The sequence below is a fragment of the Podarcis muralis genome, chromosome 4, assembly GCF_964188315.1.
Source record: "Podarcis muralis chromosome 4, rPodMur119.hap1.1, whole genome shotgun sequence".
Taxonomy (NCBI): domain Eukaryota; kingdom Metazoa; phylum Chordata; class Lepidosauria; order Squamata; family Lacertidae; genus Podarcis; species Podarcis muralis.
Genome location: NC_135658.1, coordinates 69673182 through 69690209, shown reverse-complemented (window position 1 = coordinate 69690209; position 17028 = coordinate 69673182). Strand labels below are relative to the sequence as shown.

The following is a 17028-nucleotide window of genomic DNA, read 5'->3' as shown; positions in this document are numbered from 1 at the left end:
CATAACAATTAAAAGATATGCAATTAAGCTGTTTTGTATCCCACTGCCTCTTTATAATTAGAGTTCATGCTTCAGAGTACACAGGGGAAAAAACAATAAAAATGAAAATGATTAAGTCAATTAATGGGCACACAAACAGGATTACTTGCAAAGAACGTGAGTTTGCAACTCTGTGTAGAAAGGGTATATTTTCCAGCCACAAACTGAACATATATTTAAAATCTAATTAATGTCAGCAAATCATTTTTGAGCATTTCCATGGCAAGAAAAATAAAAACCCTTTGATTTTCTTTCTTTCTTACTGCCCTATTAAACAGATTCTCTTACTATGCAAGCACAATTCCATTGCATCCAAACCTGTTTACAAATTCCATCCAATACACCTATATATAAACACTTGTTTGACAGCGACAGATGCAATTCCTATGGCATTCATTTTAGATAAACAGAAATTGTGACAGCAATCCCTTGGGCTCTGTTGGAGTGTTTGTAGCTTTGCTCTGACAGCCATCAGACTTTGTTAATTTCCGACACACATAATCTATTCAAACCAATTTTCCTTTAGTAAAAAAAAAATGTATGGCATCATCATATCCTTCCTGGTATAGCGATACCATCTTCTCCTGGCTTGGTGGGAAAAGAGCCTGGTGGAGTCTTGCAAAGTTCTCTAAAGAAAAAGACAAATGAAGGATCGGGACCATTTCTTTTGTTTGGGCTAGTTTTCCTTTGAGGTAACATATCCTTAACTATAGTAAGTTTTCGTGAAGGGTGGTATCCAACACTTACTGTTTTATTATCATTATAGGAGACGGGAAGACAGAAGTGACTAGAGAGAAGTGGGAGGCAGCAGCGGACCATATGCCCATCCATGAACATGGTCGTAATGGTGTGTCCATAAGTGCTTCCAAGCTTCTATGGTTGGATGAGGGCAGTTGTAAATTCACAGCCCTTGGTCTTCTAATTTTAGGTGGATTATTTTTTTTTTAATGATAACCAACATCCGTAGTATACAATCCTTAAAGTTGAAACCACCCCGATCTTTCTGGATGGCCTGATTTTACTGCCATGCTGTTACTATGGTCACCCACTTTACTTTTAGAGGGAAATATGTGATAAAGCCCATTTGCCATGACTTGAGCTACTTGGAAGAAGGACCAGATATTACCCAATCTCTCAGACAATTAGCCTTCTGAGAAGTTACCTTATCCAACCTTCTAGCCCTGGGACTAAGAGGCTGTATACTTTCCAGTGAGGGAGATTCAGCTAACTCTCTCTCCTCCTGTTCTGTCTTTTCTTGTTGTTCGCCTCCCGAGTCTGTCCAACTCCCGTTTTCCGAACTGTGACCAGGTCAGTACTGCTCCCCTGCTCAAGTGGAGCCCCAGGATCCTGGTTCTGAGCAGGGAGAGAGAGGGGTTCCTACCACTCCTCATCAGAATAGTACTCCCCAGCCTGATCCCTGACAATGTGTGATCACCAAAGCAGAACAGTCTCAATTGCCTGCTCATGAATGAATTGATCAGTATCCGCCAGTGTCATGACTGTAAACGAATCTGGACCTGGATTTCTAACCTTTAGGGGCCCATGGGAAGATTTGTGATGTTTAAGAGAATGCCATGAGAACCGCCCCCTCTGGTTGGTTCTTAGGCCCCTCTCCCTGGCCACTTCTTCCCCTTCAGTCCCACCCCCACCTTGCAACACACAATTTGCTTGACCACTGTCAAACCAGTCTAGCCCTAGGAGGCTTGGCCGCTGACCTTCGACCACCACCAGTCGGAGCAGGCCCGAAAAATCCTTGAAGGCAATCCGGAACCGGCCAACGCCTACCACGGGAATGTCGTTTCCCTGGTAGTCTCTCAGGTGTACGCGGTGAGAGTCGAGTTGCCTTTTGGACACTCTGGGTACCAGTCTTTTGATGGTGCTCCAAGACACGATGGACAGGGCAGACACAGTGTCAATCTCCATGTCACATGGAGCTCCTTCAATGAGCACCGTGACGTTCAGCTTGCGTCGCGTAGGCGAGTCGGTTTGGCCAATCATGGTTCCAGACGGGCAGCGGCAGTTGGTGAGAATTTTGGTAAAAGCTGGGTCTGGTGGATTAAAATGGATCCTCTTAAATTTGCATGATTTTAGAAAGAGTTCTCCACCATAAAATCAAAGCTTACACTGGTACACAGTACAAGAAAATGCCACAGGTGTGCTTCTTGTCAGCACCAAAAAAACCCAAACCCTGATCTTCATATATCACGATTTTTGCATAGGAGGACAACAAAACCACCAAGAATACAAATGTGGACACAGAAGTGAACTATAATCTGATGACTGTTTTCAGGAGGTCCTACATAAAAATTCTGATTTATAAAGGTCCATGTCTCACATCCATGTTTTTACACTATGGCACTGGTAGAAAGCACCAGTTCTACACTTTTTAGAGTAATGTCAATGGGGGCAGATGTGATCTGTGATTTGATGATGGATGAGCAGGTGAAATCTGTGCAAAAAGATGCAATTTCAAAAACAAAAACAAAAAAGCCAACCCACACATTTTAATGGATTTAATCTCTCTCTCTCTCTCTCTCTCTCTCTCTCTCTCCTATCTATCTATATCTATCATCTATCTATCTATCATCTATCTATCATCTATCTATCATCTATCTATCATCTATCATCATCTATCTATCTATCTATCATCTATCTATCTCTCATCTGTCTTTCTATCTATCTATATCTATCTATCTATCATCTATCTATCTATCTATCTATCTATCTATCTATCTATCATCTATCATCTATCTATCATCTATCTATCTATCATCTATCTATCTATCTATCTATCATCTATCTATCTATCTATCTATCTATCTATCTATCTATCTATCATCTATCTATCATCTATCTGTCTATCTATCATCTATCTATCATCTATCTATCTATCTATCTATCATCTATCTATCTATCTATCTATCTATCATCTATCTATCTATCTATCTATCTATCTATCTATCATCTATCTATCATCTATCTATCTATCTATCTATCTATCTATCTATCTATCTATCATCTATCTATCATCTATCTATCTATCTATCTATCTATCTATCTATCTATCTATCTATCTGGTATTCCATTCTTTCTCCTGACTGGTGGGGTCATTCTTTCCTCTTCCTTCCTCCCCAAAGTCACACCATTTCCCTTCCTACAGCATCTCAGATTGCGTCTCTCCCCCCCCCCCAACTCTCTGCTGTCAATTTAGCAGCTCAGGTCCCAGTCTGAGCCTTGAAAAGCACACTGAGTTGAAAGAGGAAGTAGGAAACATAATCAGTCTTCTGAGTGTCTCTTTCAGCTCTATGTACTTTTCAAAGGGGGGATAAAAAAATCCTAACCATCCTTGCCACCTAATAACAAAAGGAGCAGTGAGGTGGGCAGGGACTCAGAAGATTAGCAGCATCATAGGTACCATACTGGCAAACCTTCATTATAATATAACTAGACTCTTAGGTTTTTTAATTGTCGCTGTTATTTCTAATCAGAACAGTCTGTTCCTAATAAGACAAAGTCAGCCCTTAATCACTGGTGTTGTTTTGAGTGAGTGCAACGTCTTGGCTTCAAATTAACATCAAATTTGTAATGCCATGAACATACAGAGTGCAAATATAGCAATAATATTTCAAAGATGAAGACATTGTTTTCTGCCCAAACTCTTGATGTTTTTGGATCCAGCTCATGGCTTTAGGTACCCTTTGGGGTTATTTCACTTCAGTTCTGTGTATATAGACAGTTCAGAACACCACACACCAAGCCTTGCATCTTCCTTGTGCCAGCATGTGAGTGACTAAAGGGGCTTCCAGATGGAAGTTCATGGTAGAATCAGTACTGCCTCACGTATGCAAGTTTTTTTGTATACAAATCTAATAAATAAAACAATAATAATAAGGTAGAACTGGTACTGCCTCTTGTTTTTTGCAGTGACAACACCACCACAACATCAAAATGCCAGCATAAACATTAAAAAAAATCCAGATTTCCCTTCTTGCAGAAAATTCAGTAAGTAAAAATAACCTGTTATAAAATCTGAGGTCAGTGTTGGGGTGGAAGCTCATTAGCACATTGTCTTCGTATAATGATATTTCCAGTGGGTGGTGTTTTATACTACACTCCTACTTCCACCCAAACTCCCTGCAGCCATTTTGTTTCTTGCAGCCCAAACAATACAAACATGTCTATTTCCGCCAATGGCAACTTGCTAAGGCACATTCTAATTTCAGCAATCCAGTTAGGCGGAGCTGTGCTCTTAAGAGCTTCACATAGTAGAAGTGAGGGATTACCTAAGACACCAATCAAAATACATGCATGGGGCTCAAAAAGTATTTTGATACAGAGGTCTTGTGAAGACCTCTCCATCCCTCTTGTGCAAGCCTTAATCAGATAGATAGATATCACTCTTGCACAATATCTCAGTATTTTAAAAAAAAGTGAAAGAAAAAAATGGGAATAATTGAAATGGATATTCCATGATGCCCATCTCCCCCACCTGAAAAGCATGATGATAACTGAGAATGATAACATTCATTATTGCACATTTCCAGGATCTTCTAAAGAAGTGTGCCTCTCTAGGCAGAGGAATACTTGCACACATGCCAAGAACAAAACAAAAAAGCAGAGGGGCAGGGCCAGATTGATTGAAGTGGGAAACAAAAACCATCCAGATACATTCTATCAACCTCTGTCTCATTATTCTACTTGTGCTTGTCTTCTGTTGATCTATCATCCAAGTGCATGCCATGCAGTCAACTGTTTATTTGAAATTACATGAATTTAGGATCTGCTGTCACTAAACTTCAAAATTTCCCTTTGGAGATGCTAATCAGATGCAAGATTTTGCTGCACTTCCAAATGAACCTTTTTTTGTGTGAAGAACACTTTGCTTCTTTACCCCACTTTCCCTTCTCCATCCTCTCAACGCCATTCTTAAGGTGCCCCTGAAAGTGTTTATTACCTATTGAGTGCTGCAAGCTGTGTGAATGATTCACTGGAAGCCATCAGAGCGTAACAAGAGCTTTTATGATTTGGTTGCCAACAGTGCCAATAAAGCATAATGAGTTTAGCAAGATAACTGACTTCCTAGGCGGCCAAAAATTAGAACTGACAGAAAGGTCCAAATCAGAGGTCAGAGCCCAGAGATGGTGGTCGTATTTATATTTATTTTATTGTTATTTTGACTTTAAAGTTCGATAGATACCCTTAAGTGGAGCAGTATATAAGCAAGACAAGCAACAGTCTATCCCACACACATCACCGTAAGCTAAGCTGAATGGCAGAATCTCCTACATCAGGATTGCTTAACAACTCCCCAATGCCTCTTCTCTTTGTTTACAATCTGTGGATTCTTGACATCCATGTGATCAAGGACAAAACTTCCAGAGCGGAATGAGAAAGGAGTCCTCCTGCAGGTTTAAAGATCCAAAGCTGCAGGAGGAGAAGTATTCAGGAAGGGATGGTGAGCATTAATGGGCTAGCAGGGATCCAGCTGAAGCTAGACAGGGTGACCCCCCAAGAAGGGAAAAGCAGCCTTGGGTGTTTCAAAACTCCCTACCTGTGGCAGCAACAGTAGCAGGGATAGCTTAGCTCTCCATTTAAGATGTTCTCTCATCCCCCCCAGAAATAACATTTACTCTGCTTTCTCTTGCTGCACCAGACCCTCAAACGCACTCCTTAATAATTCATAGGCTATTGGATTTTGAGACATTATTTCTCGTAATCCACACACATATATTACAAGCAGGAGCGATATTGTGAAATAGGGTGTAGTTAAAATCCACTTAAAAGAGGCACATGAAGCATGAAGACTAAGCTTAATGGAATATATACCTGCAAGTAAATTCAGGTATCTAAATCTATGTAACTATGCTGCGCTCATTCATTTTAGAGGGCCCGGTGTTGCTTCATCAACCACACAAAGTATAAGCGGATGGGTAAATGAATAAAGGTCTGTCTTTCTCATCCTCTAAACCATCATTCAGCAGAGCACTCCAGCCTTGCAGAGAACCATTGCGACAAAATCCCACTTTAAAAATACCATTCGTATCTGAAGATTAGCAGGCCAGGTTAGCTACAGGGGTGTCAAGAGTTATGCTGTGGCTAAAGGGGCATCTCTTCTGATTAAGTAGTCTATATATTTTTCCTAACTAAATTGGGAAGAAGAACATACCTTCCAACAATTCTAGATTCAGGTAGGTAGCTATGTTGGTCTGACGCATATAAGGGTCTGGTGACCTCTGTTTCAATGTATCTGAAGACGTGTGCATGCACACGAAAGCTTATACCCAGAACAAACTTAGTTGGTCTCTAAGGTGCTACTGGACAATTTTTTTAATACCCTCCAACATTTGTCCAATGATAACAGGAACATCCTATTCCATTCTCTTCAGCATTTCTCCGGCAAAAATAGGGACATCCAGGGCCTTTTTTCAGTGGGAAATCACCAGAACTCAGTTCTGGCACCTCTCAGGTAGGTGTCATTGCTATTCTAAGAGAAAGAGGGTGATGTTCATGGTGAGTTCCGGCATCTCTTTTTCTAGAAAAATAGCAGTGAGGACATCCTATTCCATGCCCTCCAACATTTCTTTGATGAAAATAGGAACGTCCTACAAGCTGGATGAGCATTGTGATACATATACCGTATTTTTTGCTCTATAAGACTCACTTTTCCCCCTCCTAAAAAGTGAGGGGAAATGTGTGTGCGTCTTATGGAGTGAATGCAGGCTGCGCAGCTATCCCAGAAGCCAGAACAGCAAGAGGGTTGTGCAGCGATCCCTCTTGTTGTTCTGGCTTCTGAGATTCAGAATATATTTTTTCTTGTTTTCCTCCTCCAAAAACTAGGTGCGTCTTATGGTCTGGTGCGTCTTATAGAGCGAAACATACGGTAGATGTCTCTTACTTTCTTGGAATGATTATCAAGCCCTGTCTTGGCCTTTTGTTAGCATTTTGTTCTGACATAAGAACCAGTTCTTTTACGCACTTACAAAATCACAGGGGGAATCATTATTTTTAAAGGAAATAAAATAGGGCCAATTGTGAGCATTGCAGAAGCATTAGATCACACAGTTCTTACTTTAAACAGGTCAGCAGTCCTTCTTGAAGCAACATAGTTACTCAACTGAACTGAATGACGAGTTCTCAGGACACAGTTAATAAAAAACCAAACACATAGACCCTGGAGACAGTCGTTCATTTCCATTTATAGACGTGATCTGCAGCTCTCCTACCTTAACAAGATCCTCCCTGGAGGCAAAATCTGAAAGCAAATGATTTTTTTCCATTTTTAGCACTAGTGACTGATACAAAGAGCCGATTTTCTGCTATCTCATGAGCATTAGGAGGAAGAATTGAATCAATGCAGCCCCTACAGAAAAATAGAATGATAAACATTAGTCAGCCTTAATAATTAAACACCATCTAAATAATTTAGGAAGGATGGAAAGCGCTGTTTCTCCACAGTTATTACAAGACGCCATCCACACAGAATCCTCTCAGCAGCATTTCTCTGGGGCTTTACATGAAACCAAATTTAAGAGGACGTTTGTAAAAAGAAATACCCACCTAAGTTTTGTCATAGCTCGGTGTTACTGGTCCAAAGTGTAGTTTTCTAGGATCTTCTGCAAATTCATAGGTATTTTTGGTACACTCCTGAAAAAGACCCCTCCCTCATAAAAAATATAGTTATGTACAATGCTATTTTTCTATTCATTTCTTAAAAACCCTACAAAACATATTTCTGAAATAAAAACATTTGTTCCATAATGAGCATAATAAGCTAGTTGAGTGGGAAAGATTAGGCAGTTTTTGTATTTGTTTTTATTACCATTGAATCCACATTTCTTAGGACGTGATCAAATTAATCTGAAAACACACACAATTTCATTTCTGCTTACCTACAAATCACTACCTTTGTTTTAATAAAATGTTTAGTGACACCTGAAATTCTAGTCAGCCAAAAGACCATGTACTGAATGGGAAATTCTTATCGGATCCTTCACAAGCAAAGAACATCGTTGAATAGACTGAAAGAATCATGCAGATTTAAATCACAGAAAGCTGTGGGTGACAATTTTCAGTTATTTTTAATGCCACAGACTAGGAGTTGTAATTTACTAAGATGAATGCTCATTAAAATGCAAAAACAGCTTAAACAGCTGCAGGTAGCATATGGGCAATACCCACGGCAGTGGAAATTTAAGAGAAAATTAGTTAAACAGCAGTGACTTCCCACCACTTGCAAAAGCCTTTGAAAGGGTGTGACCAAGGGTAGTGGCAATGGCCTGGGGAAAATATGATACAGAGAACCAAGGGTGGTAGTGTGTTTTTCAGATCACATGGCAGGTTCAACAGATGACTCCTGATCAGATATAAACTGCTGTTGGGCTTCAGCGAGAACCAGCAGCAGTAGCACTGAGATAACTGAAAGAGAAGAACAGAAACTTCGTTGTACTGCGATTTAAAGAAAATGGCATTTGCCTTGAACTGCGGAGTCACAAACATTGTTAGCACGTACTACAAGCAGCACGTTCCACAGAGTCACTGAATTGCTGTGTTGTTAAAAAATACACTTCTAATTATAGATGCTGTGTTTAGCAGTTCTGATTTCTGAAGCAGATACTGAAGTTCCACTAGTGCAGATAATTATCATGAACCCACTTCGTGTCAGATTCATTCAGATTTATATTCTGTTCCAGGGGCTGGTGGATTGCTAGTGTAGATTTACACTGAGAAGTCGCATTATCAGGATGTGAATCGAAATGTTCCTTCAGATGTGCGTCCCATTGAGCTTATCAGGCAGAGTCCATGTTGGCATGCCTAAATGCAATTTCCCGCAGTTCTTTAAGGGAAAGATATACACAAGGGGCAGTTTGTTAAGCAGCTTAGCTACGGAGCATTTGAGCGAGGAGGAAAACGTCTGCCCTTACTACAAGCATTGTGTGGTGGTCAATGGAACACCACAGTGTGCAAGCAAGCAGTTCGCTAGCTACGATCACTGGCATCATCCATACAGTTGCAGGTTGATTGCTCTCCATCATCTCCATCAGTTTGCAGGACCAGCTGGTGGCTCACACTAGAGCAGGAGTGGGGCACCTTAGGTTCTAAAGATGTGGTTGAACTACATCTCCCATCAGACCCAAGAGGAGCCACAATCCAACAATATTGGATGGGCCACAGGATCTCCATCCCTGCTGGCTTCCAAGTACAGTGGTACCTCAGGTTACAGACGCTTCAGGTTACAGACACTTCAGGTTACAGACTCCACTAACCCAAAGAAAGGACCTCGGGTTAAGAACTTTGCTTCAGGATGAGAACAGAAATTGTGCGGCGGTGGCGCTGCTGCTGCAGCGGGAGGCCCCATTAGCTAAAGTGGCGCTTCAGGTTAAGAACAGTTTCGGGTTAAGAACGGACCTCCAGAACAAATTAAGTTCTTAACCCGAAGTACCACTGTATATGCAAGGTTGTGGGGCAGAAAATGAGAAGAATCTTCAGAAACAACGTGAGAGGTTTTACACATTCCTGCTTCTAATCTTCCTGGCTTCTATGAGTACCTTCACACCACTGTGAAGATCTGTGATCCGCCCTGAGATCTTTTGATGATGATGATGATGATGATTATATATATATATATATATATATATATATATATATATATATATTCATCATCATCAAAAGATATATGTCATAGATAGCTTTGCTTTCTTAGTTATCTCTAGCTACCAATTAGGAAAGCTGAAAACGACAAATCATTAATTACCAGGAATAAGCAATTACAATTACTAATTACTAATAATGTTTTCATTATTTTTACAAACAGATTGCGCCTACATTGTCCATTGTCACAAATACTTACTTCTACATACATACTACAAAGTAACCAAGTAAGAATTAGAAAAGTAATTGTACAGGTCAAAAAAAAAATTATTCACCGTCACTGCCCATTTCCCCACATATAATCTTGCAACACACAATATAGGCAAAAGGGTGACAGTAAAAGATAAGAGTATGTTTCATAAATCTATCACTGCTCCAAAATGTTTAATTTGGAATATGCTAGCAAAAGCATGTAGCTGCACTGTAGGTGCGCAAGATACTGGTCATATTATTATGATTTCAGTTGATAGCATCCCAAATGAGTAGATTTAAGCTATCTTTTAAAGATTTGCAGGTTCTTTTTCAATTACCTCTATATTTTCGGGCACTGTTAAAAGAACAGTGGCAGTCACAGATTCTGAAGAAGCTCCTGCAAAGACCTTCACAACCTCCAGTAATTTCTTGCCATGTTTGGAAAGAGCATATGCTGCCCCCAAGTGGTATATCTCTAGAAACCCACAAGCTGCAAAGAACAAGCTGAGGAGATTCATTTTTGCTCTGGAAAGAAAGTTTAGAAAGGATTGTGAAAGATTTTTCACACACCCCCCCAAAAAAAAAAGAATTTTCCACTCTGATGTGTGACATAAGGCTTAGACTCATCAGGACATTTTTCATCTTTAAAAGATACAATTAAGTTCAGCTTCCAAAAATAATTGGAAACTTGCATTAATACCTTTGAGGCTCTTGTCAGAGGTGCTTTGAAATACAATTTAACAAAGTGTTACATTTTTTTTCTACTTCTCTAACTGTAACTTTATTTTCTATCTTTAAAATTCACTCTGACAATTTACTTTCATATTCTACTGTAAGACTTAAACCAGTTCTTACTCATACCTTCAACCACTTAGCTGCTTATTCAAGCAGGTGTCTTAAACAAAAAAATAAATAAATATGTAAATACTTGCAGTCATTACCCAAAATATTTCGGAACGATTGGTGCTGGCTAAAATGCTTACAATCCCTAGCTACTCCAGTAATTCAGCTGGTCATTCAATTCCTTTTAAGCATTTATATTGAACAACTAAAGCTGCAATCGCACATAAAATTTCCTGGAAGCCCCATGGAATGCAATGGGACTTACTTCCAAGTAAAGATACATATTGTATAAAGAGCCAGTGTGGTGTAGTGGTTAAGAGCGGTAGTCTCGTAATCTGGGGAACCGGGTTCGCATCTCCGCTCCTCCACATGCAGCTGCTGGGTGACCTTGGGCTAGTCACACTTCTCTGAAGTCTCTCAGCCCCACTCACCTCACAGAGTGTTTGTTGTGGGGGAGGAAGGGAAAAGAGAATGTTAGCCGCTTTGAGACTCCTTAAGGGGAGTGAAAGGTGGGATATCAAATCAAATCCAAACATATTAGGGGGCTGAATGTCAAATCTATAGAGAGATGTAGCTTCTCACCCATGGCCCTATTTTCATGATAATGTTTATTTGAATTAAAAAATGCTACCATCAGCATCTTGTACAAAATTATAATGAATGTTTTCTTATTTAGATTAACTGGAAGACACAAAAATTCTAGTCTCTGTCAGTATGACAACAAAATGATAATATGGTAACATAAGGGTTTCTAACAACTTCCATCTAGAAAGATCGGAACCTTCATCTAATAAAGAAATCAGACATGCTGAGTTGGAAGAATCAATTAAAACTGATCCCACTTGCTGCTAAATATTGCATAACTGGCAGTGCAGTGAGACACTAAGCATGTTTACTCAGAAGCAAGTCCTAGTGAGCTTAGTGAGATTTATCTGAAGACAATGAGGTTCACTTCTATCTTTATGTATTGATCTCTGAGAGGCAGCTTAGGGTTTCTGCATTTTATATACCAGCTCCATCAGCCTTCCCCAATATGGTGCCCTCCATATGCAGTGGCCATTAACTCTGGGGTTGATGAGAATTTTATCTTTATGGTTCCAGATTGAGAAGGCTGATCTAGATTTGAGGCTTGATTCACATTTTCATTGCAGCATGGAACATCTAACCTTTTCAGCTGTGTCAATAGTGAAATGTCCATGTGTGCAGGTACTGGCTGTCCATTCATAAGAATGAAAAGCAGCCAACATATAGTCAACATTAGTTGGATCACAGCAAATAAAATGAAGTCACAGGCTGGAAGGAGACTTTTGGCAGCCACCAGAAGTACCTCTCTCTTCCTACTGATAGTGATTACCAATACAAACCGTGTGATGTTACGCTGTCATATTTCAATTTCCACCCAACAAGATGGGACAGCAAATTATGTGGAGTGGCAGTGGGGAAACTTATTTGTGCAATGACAAAGCATCATGCATTTCACATCAGAAAATATTAGGATAAGAGGAGGAGTCACAGAATGGCCTTCATTAAGGCACAAGATCCGCTACTTTAGCTTAGAACAAAAATTGAATGGCTGGCCAGAAAGAGCTAGAAATGGAGTATTTTGTGGGGGGCGGGGTCAGATAAACTCAAAATAGCAGAAAGTTCAAAAACAACACATTCATCAAAAAATGTGAAAATTTCCTGAAATGTCTGAGCAAAAGTATTGTAGGTCTCCATAAAGTCATTGCATATTCCAGAATTAGGAATATGCAGTATTAGGTTGTTGGAGCATCTATATTTGCTTGCAGTACTATTACTATTGCTATTAATTAATTAATTAAATTTGTATACTGCCCTATTCCCATAGATGTTTCTCAACATAAACTTACAGTATAAAAAAACTGGTGCAGATGTACTTTTTCATTAGATTAAAAAGATGGATGAAAAGGTTGGCATTCCCTATTCTAATTCATGTGAGTTCAAATTACCAGCAAAGAAACTTGGATTAAGGCAAAAAATATAAACTGTGATGGGAGAGGGGAGGGAGGGGGAGAGGGAGGCAGGGTTTGGTTTACGCTTCTCTCTAAGTCTCCAGATACCATTAGCTCAGAGAATATAGCAGTCTACAAAAGATATGTAAATCTAATTAAGTATATCTTTATATTTCCTGTAGCGAAAGCTGCTGCTTGTATTACCAAAATCCACTAGAATAATAAGCTTTTAAAAATATATAATTTTCCCGATGTAATCCACTTACCGCTCTGTCTTCTGCACATTTTTTTTCCAATCCAAAAGTAATATAAAACAAATGCAGAAATTAATCATTTTGGGCTGCATTGTGTTTTCAAGATTAATTGTCTGGAATTACACTAACAACATTAGGCAAGCATGGGTGCTCAACCACATCATGACTCTCCAAGTCTCACCAGCATAAATAAAGTCAAAGGCAATGGTGATGAATGTAGGAATCCCTGGCAAATGGCCGTCCAACTTCTGTTTAAAAACTTCCAATGAAGGAGACTCCATCACCTTCCAAGGTTGTCCAGCTCTTACCATCTTACCATCCTGATGTTTATTTGGAATCTCCTTTCTTGTAATTTGAATCTATTGGTTTGGGTCCTACCCTCTGGAGCAGCAGAAAACAAGCTTGCTCTCTCTTCTGTGTGGCCACCCTTCAGATATTTGAAGATGGCTTTCAGTCGTGTCTTCTCCAGGATAAACACCCCTAACTCCCTCAACCATTCCTCATAAGGCTTGGTTTCCAGACTGTTCATCATCTTGGTCACCATCCTCGGCATACGTTCCAGCTTGTCAACATCCTTCTTAAGCTGTGAACTAGACACAGTACTCCAGGTTGGGGAATCACAATTCCATTTATTTATTTATTTATTTATTTATTTATTTATTTATTTATTTATTTCGTACATCTTGTAGCCCACCTTTCTTCCAACCTGGAATCCTGTGGGGGTTGCCTATGTGGTTCCCAGGCAGCCTTTCATCCAGGCATTGACCAGACTAGACCTGTTTAACTTCAGCAATGCTTAGGCTTAAGACCCCAAAGCTGATGTCCAGGCCCAAGAGAGGCAAGCTTTGCCAGCAGCTCTGTTAAAAGGGTACAGATGGGGCTAAGGCATTTAAAGGGGGGGAGCCCAAAGAGTCCGAACCTACAGACTTTATCCTGACATGATCCATTACATTCTATATGATATCTGGATCTGAGGGTATGTGAAGATTGTCGGAATCTCCACTCGGCCAAGCTGATAAAGCTCATCTTCCGGCCGGGTCCTTCAGAATCGCCCTCCGACGAATAATTAGAGACCTGAGCCTCTGATAAGGCCTCAGGCATGTTCCCCCATTCAGCAGAGTTTCAAAGCAGCAGAAGTGATGAGATTTATGGCTACATCGCTATGCTTTATTTCTTACTACGCAGACAGCAAAGAAATATACATCCTCTCTCTATGAAAGCCGAGAGCAACTGAGCAACAAAGGAACAGGAAACCCACTAACGTCACATCCGTCTCCCTTCTCCCATGAGACTTCCAACAGCCTGGACTGCCTCTGGAATGTAAACAGAGTCCTGTGACTCTAAGCAGCTGCTCAGTGGCAAACAGAAACTAACAAAGCTAACACCTAGCTGAAGCTAAGGGTCCGGGTCTGGTCATTGTCTGCATGGCTGACAACCATCGAAAGCACCTTCAGATCAAATTTGCAGATGACACCAAACTGGGAGGGGTGGCTAACACCCCAGAGGACAGGATCACACTTCAAAACGATCTTGACAGATTAGAGAACTGGGCCAAAACAAACAAGATGAACTTTAACAGGGAGAAATGTAAAGTATTGCACTTGGGCAAAAAAAATGAGAGGCACAAATACAAGATGGGGGACACCTGGCTTGAGAGCAGTACATGTGAAAAGGATCTAGGAGTCTTGGTTGACCACAAACTTGACATGAGCCAACAGTGTGACGCTGCAGCTAAAAAAGCCAATGTAATTCTGGGCTGCATCAATAGGAGTATAGCATCTAGATCAAGGGAAGTAATAGTGCCACTGTATTCTGCTCTGGTCAGACCTCACCTGGAGTACTGTGTCCAGTTCTGGGCACCACAGTTCAAGAAGGACAGTGACAAACTGGAACGTGTCCAGAGGAGGGCAACCAAAATGGTCAAAGGCCTGGAAACGATGCCTTATGAGGAACGGCTAAGGGAGCTGGGCATGTTTAGCCTGGAGAAGAGGAGGTTAAGGGGTGATATGATAGCCATGTTCAAATATATAAAAGGATGTCACATAGAGGAGGGAGAAAGGTTGTTTTCTGCTGCTCCAGAGAAGCGGACACGGAGCAATGGATCCAAACTACAAGAAAGAAGATTCCACCTAAACATTAGGAAGAACTTCCTGACAGTAAGAGCTGGAGTGGAGTCTCCTTCTTTGGAGGTCTTTAAGCAGAGGCTTGACAACCATATGTCAGGAGTGCTCTGATGGTGTTTCCTGCTTGGCAGGGGGTTGGACTCAATGGCCCTTGTGGTCTATTCCAACTCTATGATTCTATGATTCTAGGTACTCTGCCTTGGGTTCCATTACAGAAAGAAGGCAGCGTATAAATGTTAATCAAGCAATCAAAAGAATAAAATGTGCCCCAAATTCACAGGAAACACTTCATCTTGAAGTAATGAGCAAGCATACCCTTCCAAAAAAAATTGCAACATTGTAAATAAGCACAGATGTTGATTTTTTTTGAAAAAAGGAATGCTGATATCGCTTATTATTTTTGTAAAAGAACCCAAGAAAGATCAGCTTCCAAAAGGAAACGAACCATTACTCTCTTCCATGTAAACACAGTTGAGATCAGGGAGCAGAAAATACCACTGCTTGTTTCCACCATTTTCCTAGCCTAATTAAGATGAAATATTTATATGACATTAATTAGTTACAATTACTTGGAAGCATGCTCTTTTCTAAGCAGAGTTGTACAATAAAGCACTATGGAAATCTAGAATTAAACCCAGCCAAGTAGTCAGTCCCCATGCAAAAAAGTGTCTGTTGCTGGGCTGTACCATTTCTTTAGAAAATGTGGTGAATTGGAAGATGCAAACATTCATTTCCTCCACCTGCAGTTTGAAATGATAAGAGTCCATCACCTCCTGCCCACCCCACCCCCACCCCTCATGTTTAACAGCAGTATATTCAGTCAGGGCAAAAAGCAACACTTATGAAATTATAATTTTTAAGTTAATAGGCATGATTCTTGAGACAGACTGCAGACTAAATTAACCATGTAACAAGCAAGTAAAGCAACATGTAAGAGAGAGGTAATGGAATAATATGAATATTTTATGTGGACAGAAGGGGGGAACGAAAGAAGACCCCAAAAAAAGGAATTGGAAATGCCTATTTTAAAACAAAAAAACAAAGACTGCAGAAATATCACAGGGAACAAATTAAAACTTCATGTGCTCTGCATGCGAACTGCAGCCTATTAAGCTATGAAGATAAAAGGAATTGTCAACGGACAAACTGAGTAAATCGGACCATAGTTAGAAAAAGACCAAGAAAAATATCCAAAGGCTAACCTGTCAATAAGGTTCAGTTTGTACATTATATTTTTAGCTGTACAGTCCTGCCTCGGGGTGGATAAACACACATCTGAAGCCACTGCTGTCCTGACTGAGAGTGCAGATTCTTCTGCCTGCTTTTACAGGACAACACAAACCTATTCTGGTTCTCTCACGTTACAGCTGAGGGAAATGCCATGGTGGGGACATAGAGCTGTGTCCAACAGTCATCCCATTAGCGCAATAATTTTTGCCTGTAGGAGGCTCCCTTGCCCTCTCCTCTCCCTCTCCTCATGCACCTCCCTGTTCCCCTCAAAAGAATCTGTTCTGGGGTTCCCTCAACCCTCTGGAGCAATTCAGGGGGAGAATGGGGGAGGACATGCAAAGAGAGGAAGCCCAGTTCTGCAGGCAAAAGTCCCTATAACAACAAGGTAGCTTTGCTGGATACAACCATGTCCCTACAATAGTCTTTCTCTCCACTGCAAAGTGAAATATTGAGAATACTTTTGTGGTGTCCTGGAAAAGAGGAACCAAGAGCAGCAACCTTAATCAGGATTGTAGTGGCTTCAGAGTTTCAGTTCATTTTCATTTCGCTTTTAATTTGTATACCACCTTTCTATAATAAAAGAATCATAGAACTGTGGAATTGAAAATGCTATACCGAAGACAATTTGTGTATAGGTGAAGAAACAACAGAATATACAAGAAAAGTAAATCATCTTACAACAATCCAATCCAGTACAGATAAGTGATAATAATAAAATACAACTTA

The 17028-nt window shown here is 40.3% G+C and overlaps 1 protein-coding gene across 1 annotated transcript; it reads right to left on the bottom strand.

Moving 5' to 3' along the window:
• Positions 1–541: 541 nt before the first annotated feature.
• PNPLA4 (patatin like domain 4, phospholipase and triacylglycerol lipase) lies at positions 542–10397 on the bottom strand. Its single transcript, XM_077927797.1, is given in 6 exon segments — positions 542–574; positions 576–746; positions 7263–7310; positions 7312–7399; positions 7553–7683; positions 10218–10397. Coding segments are annotated over 6 exon segments (651 nt in total).
• Positions 10398–17028: the final 6631 nt, after the last annotated feature.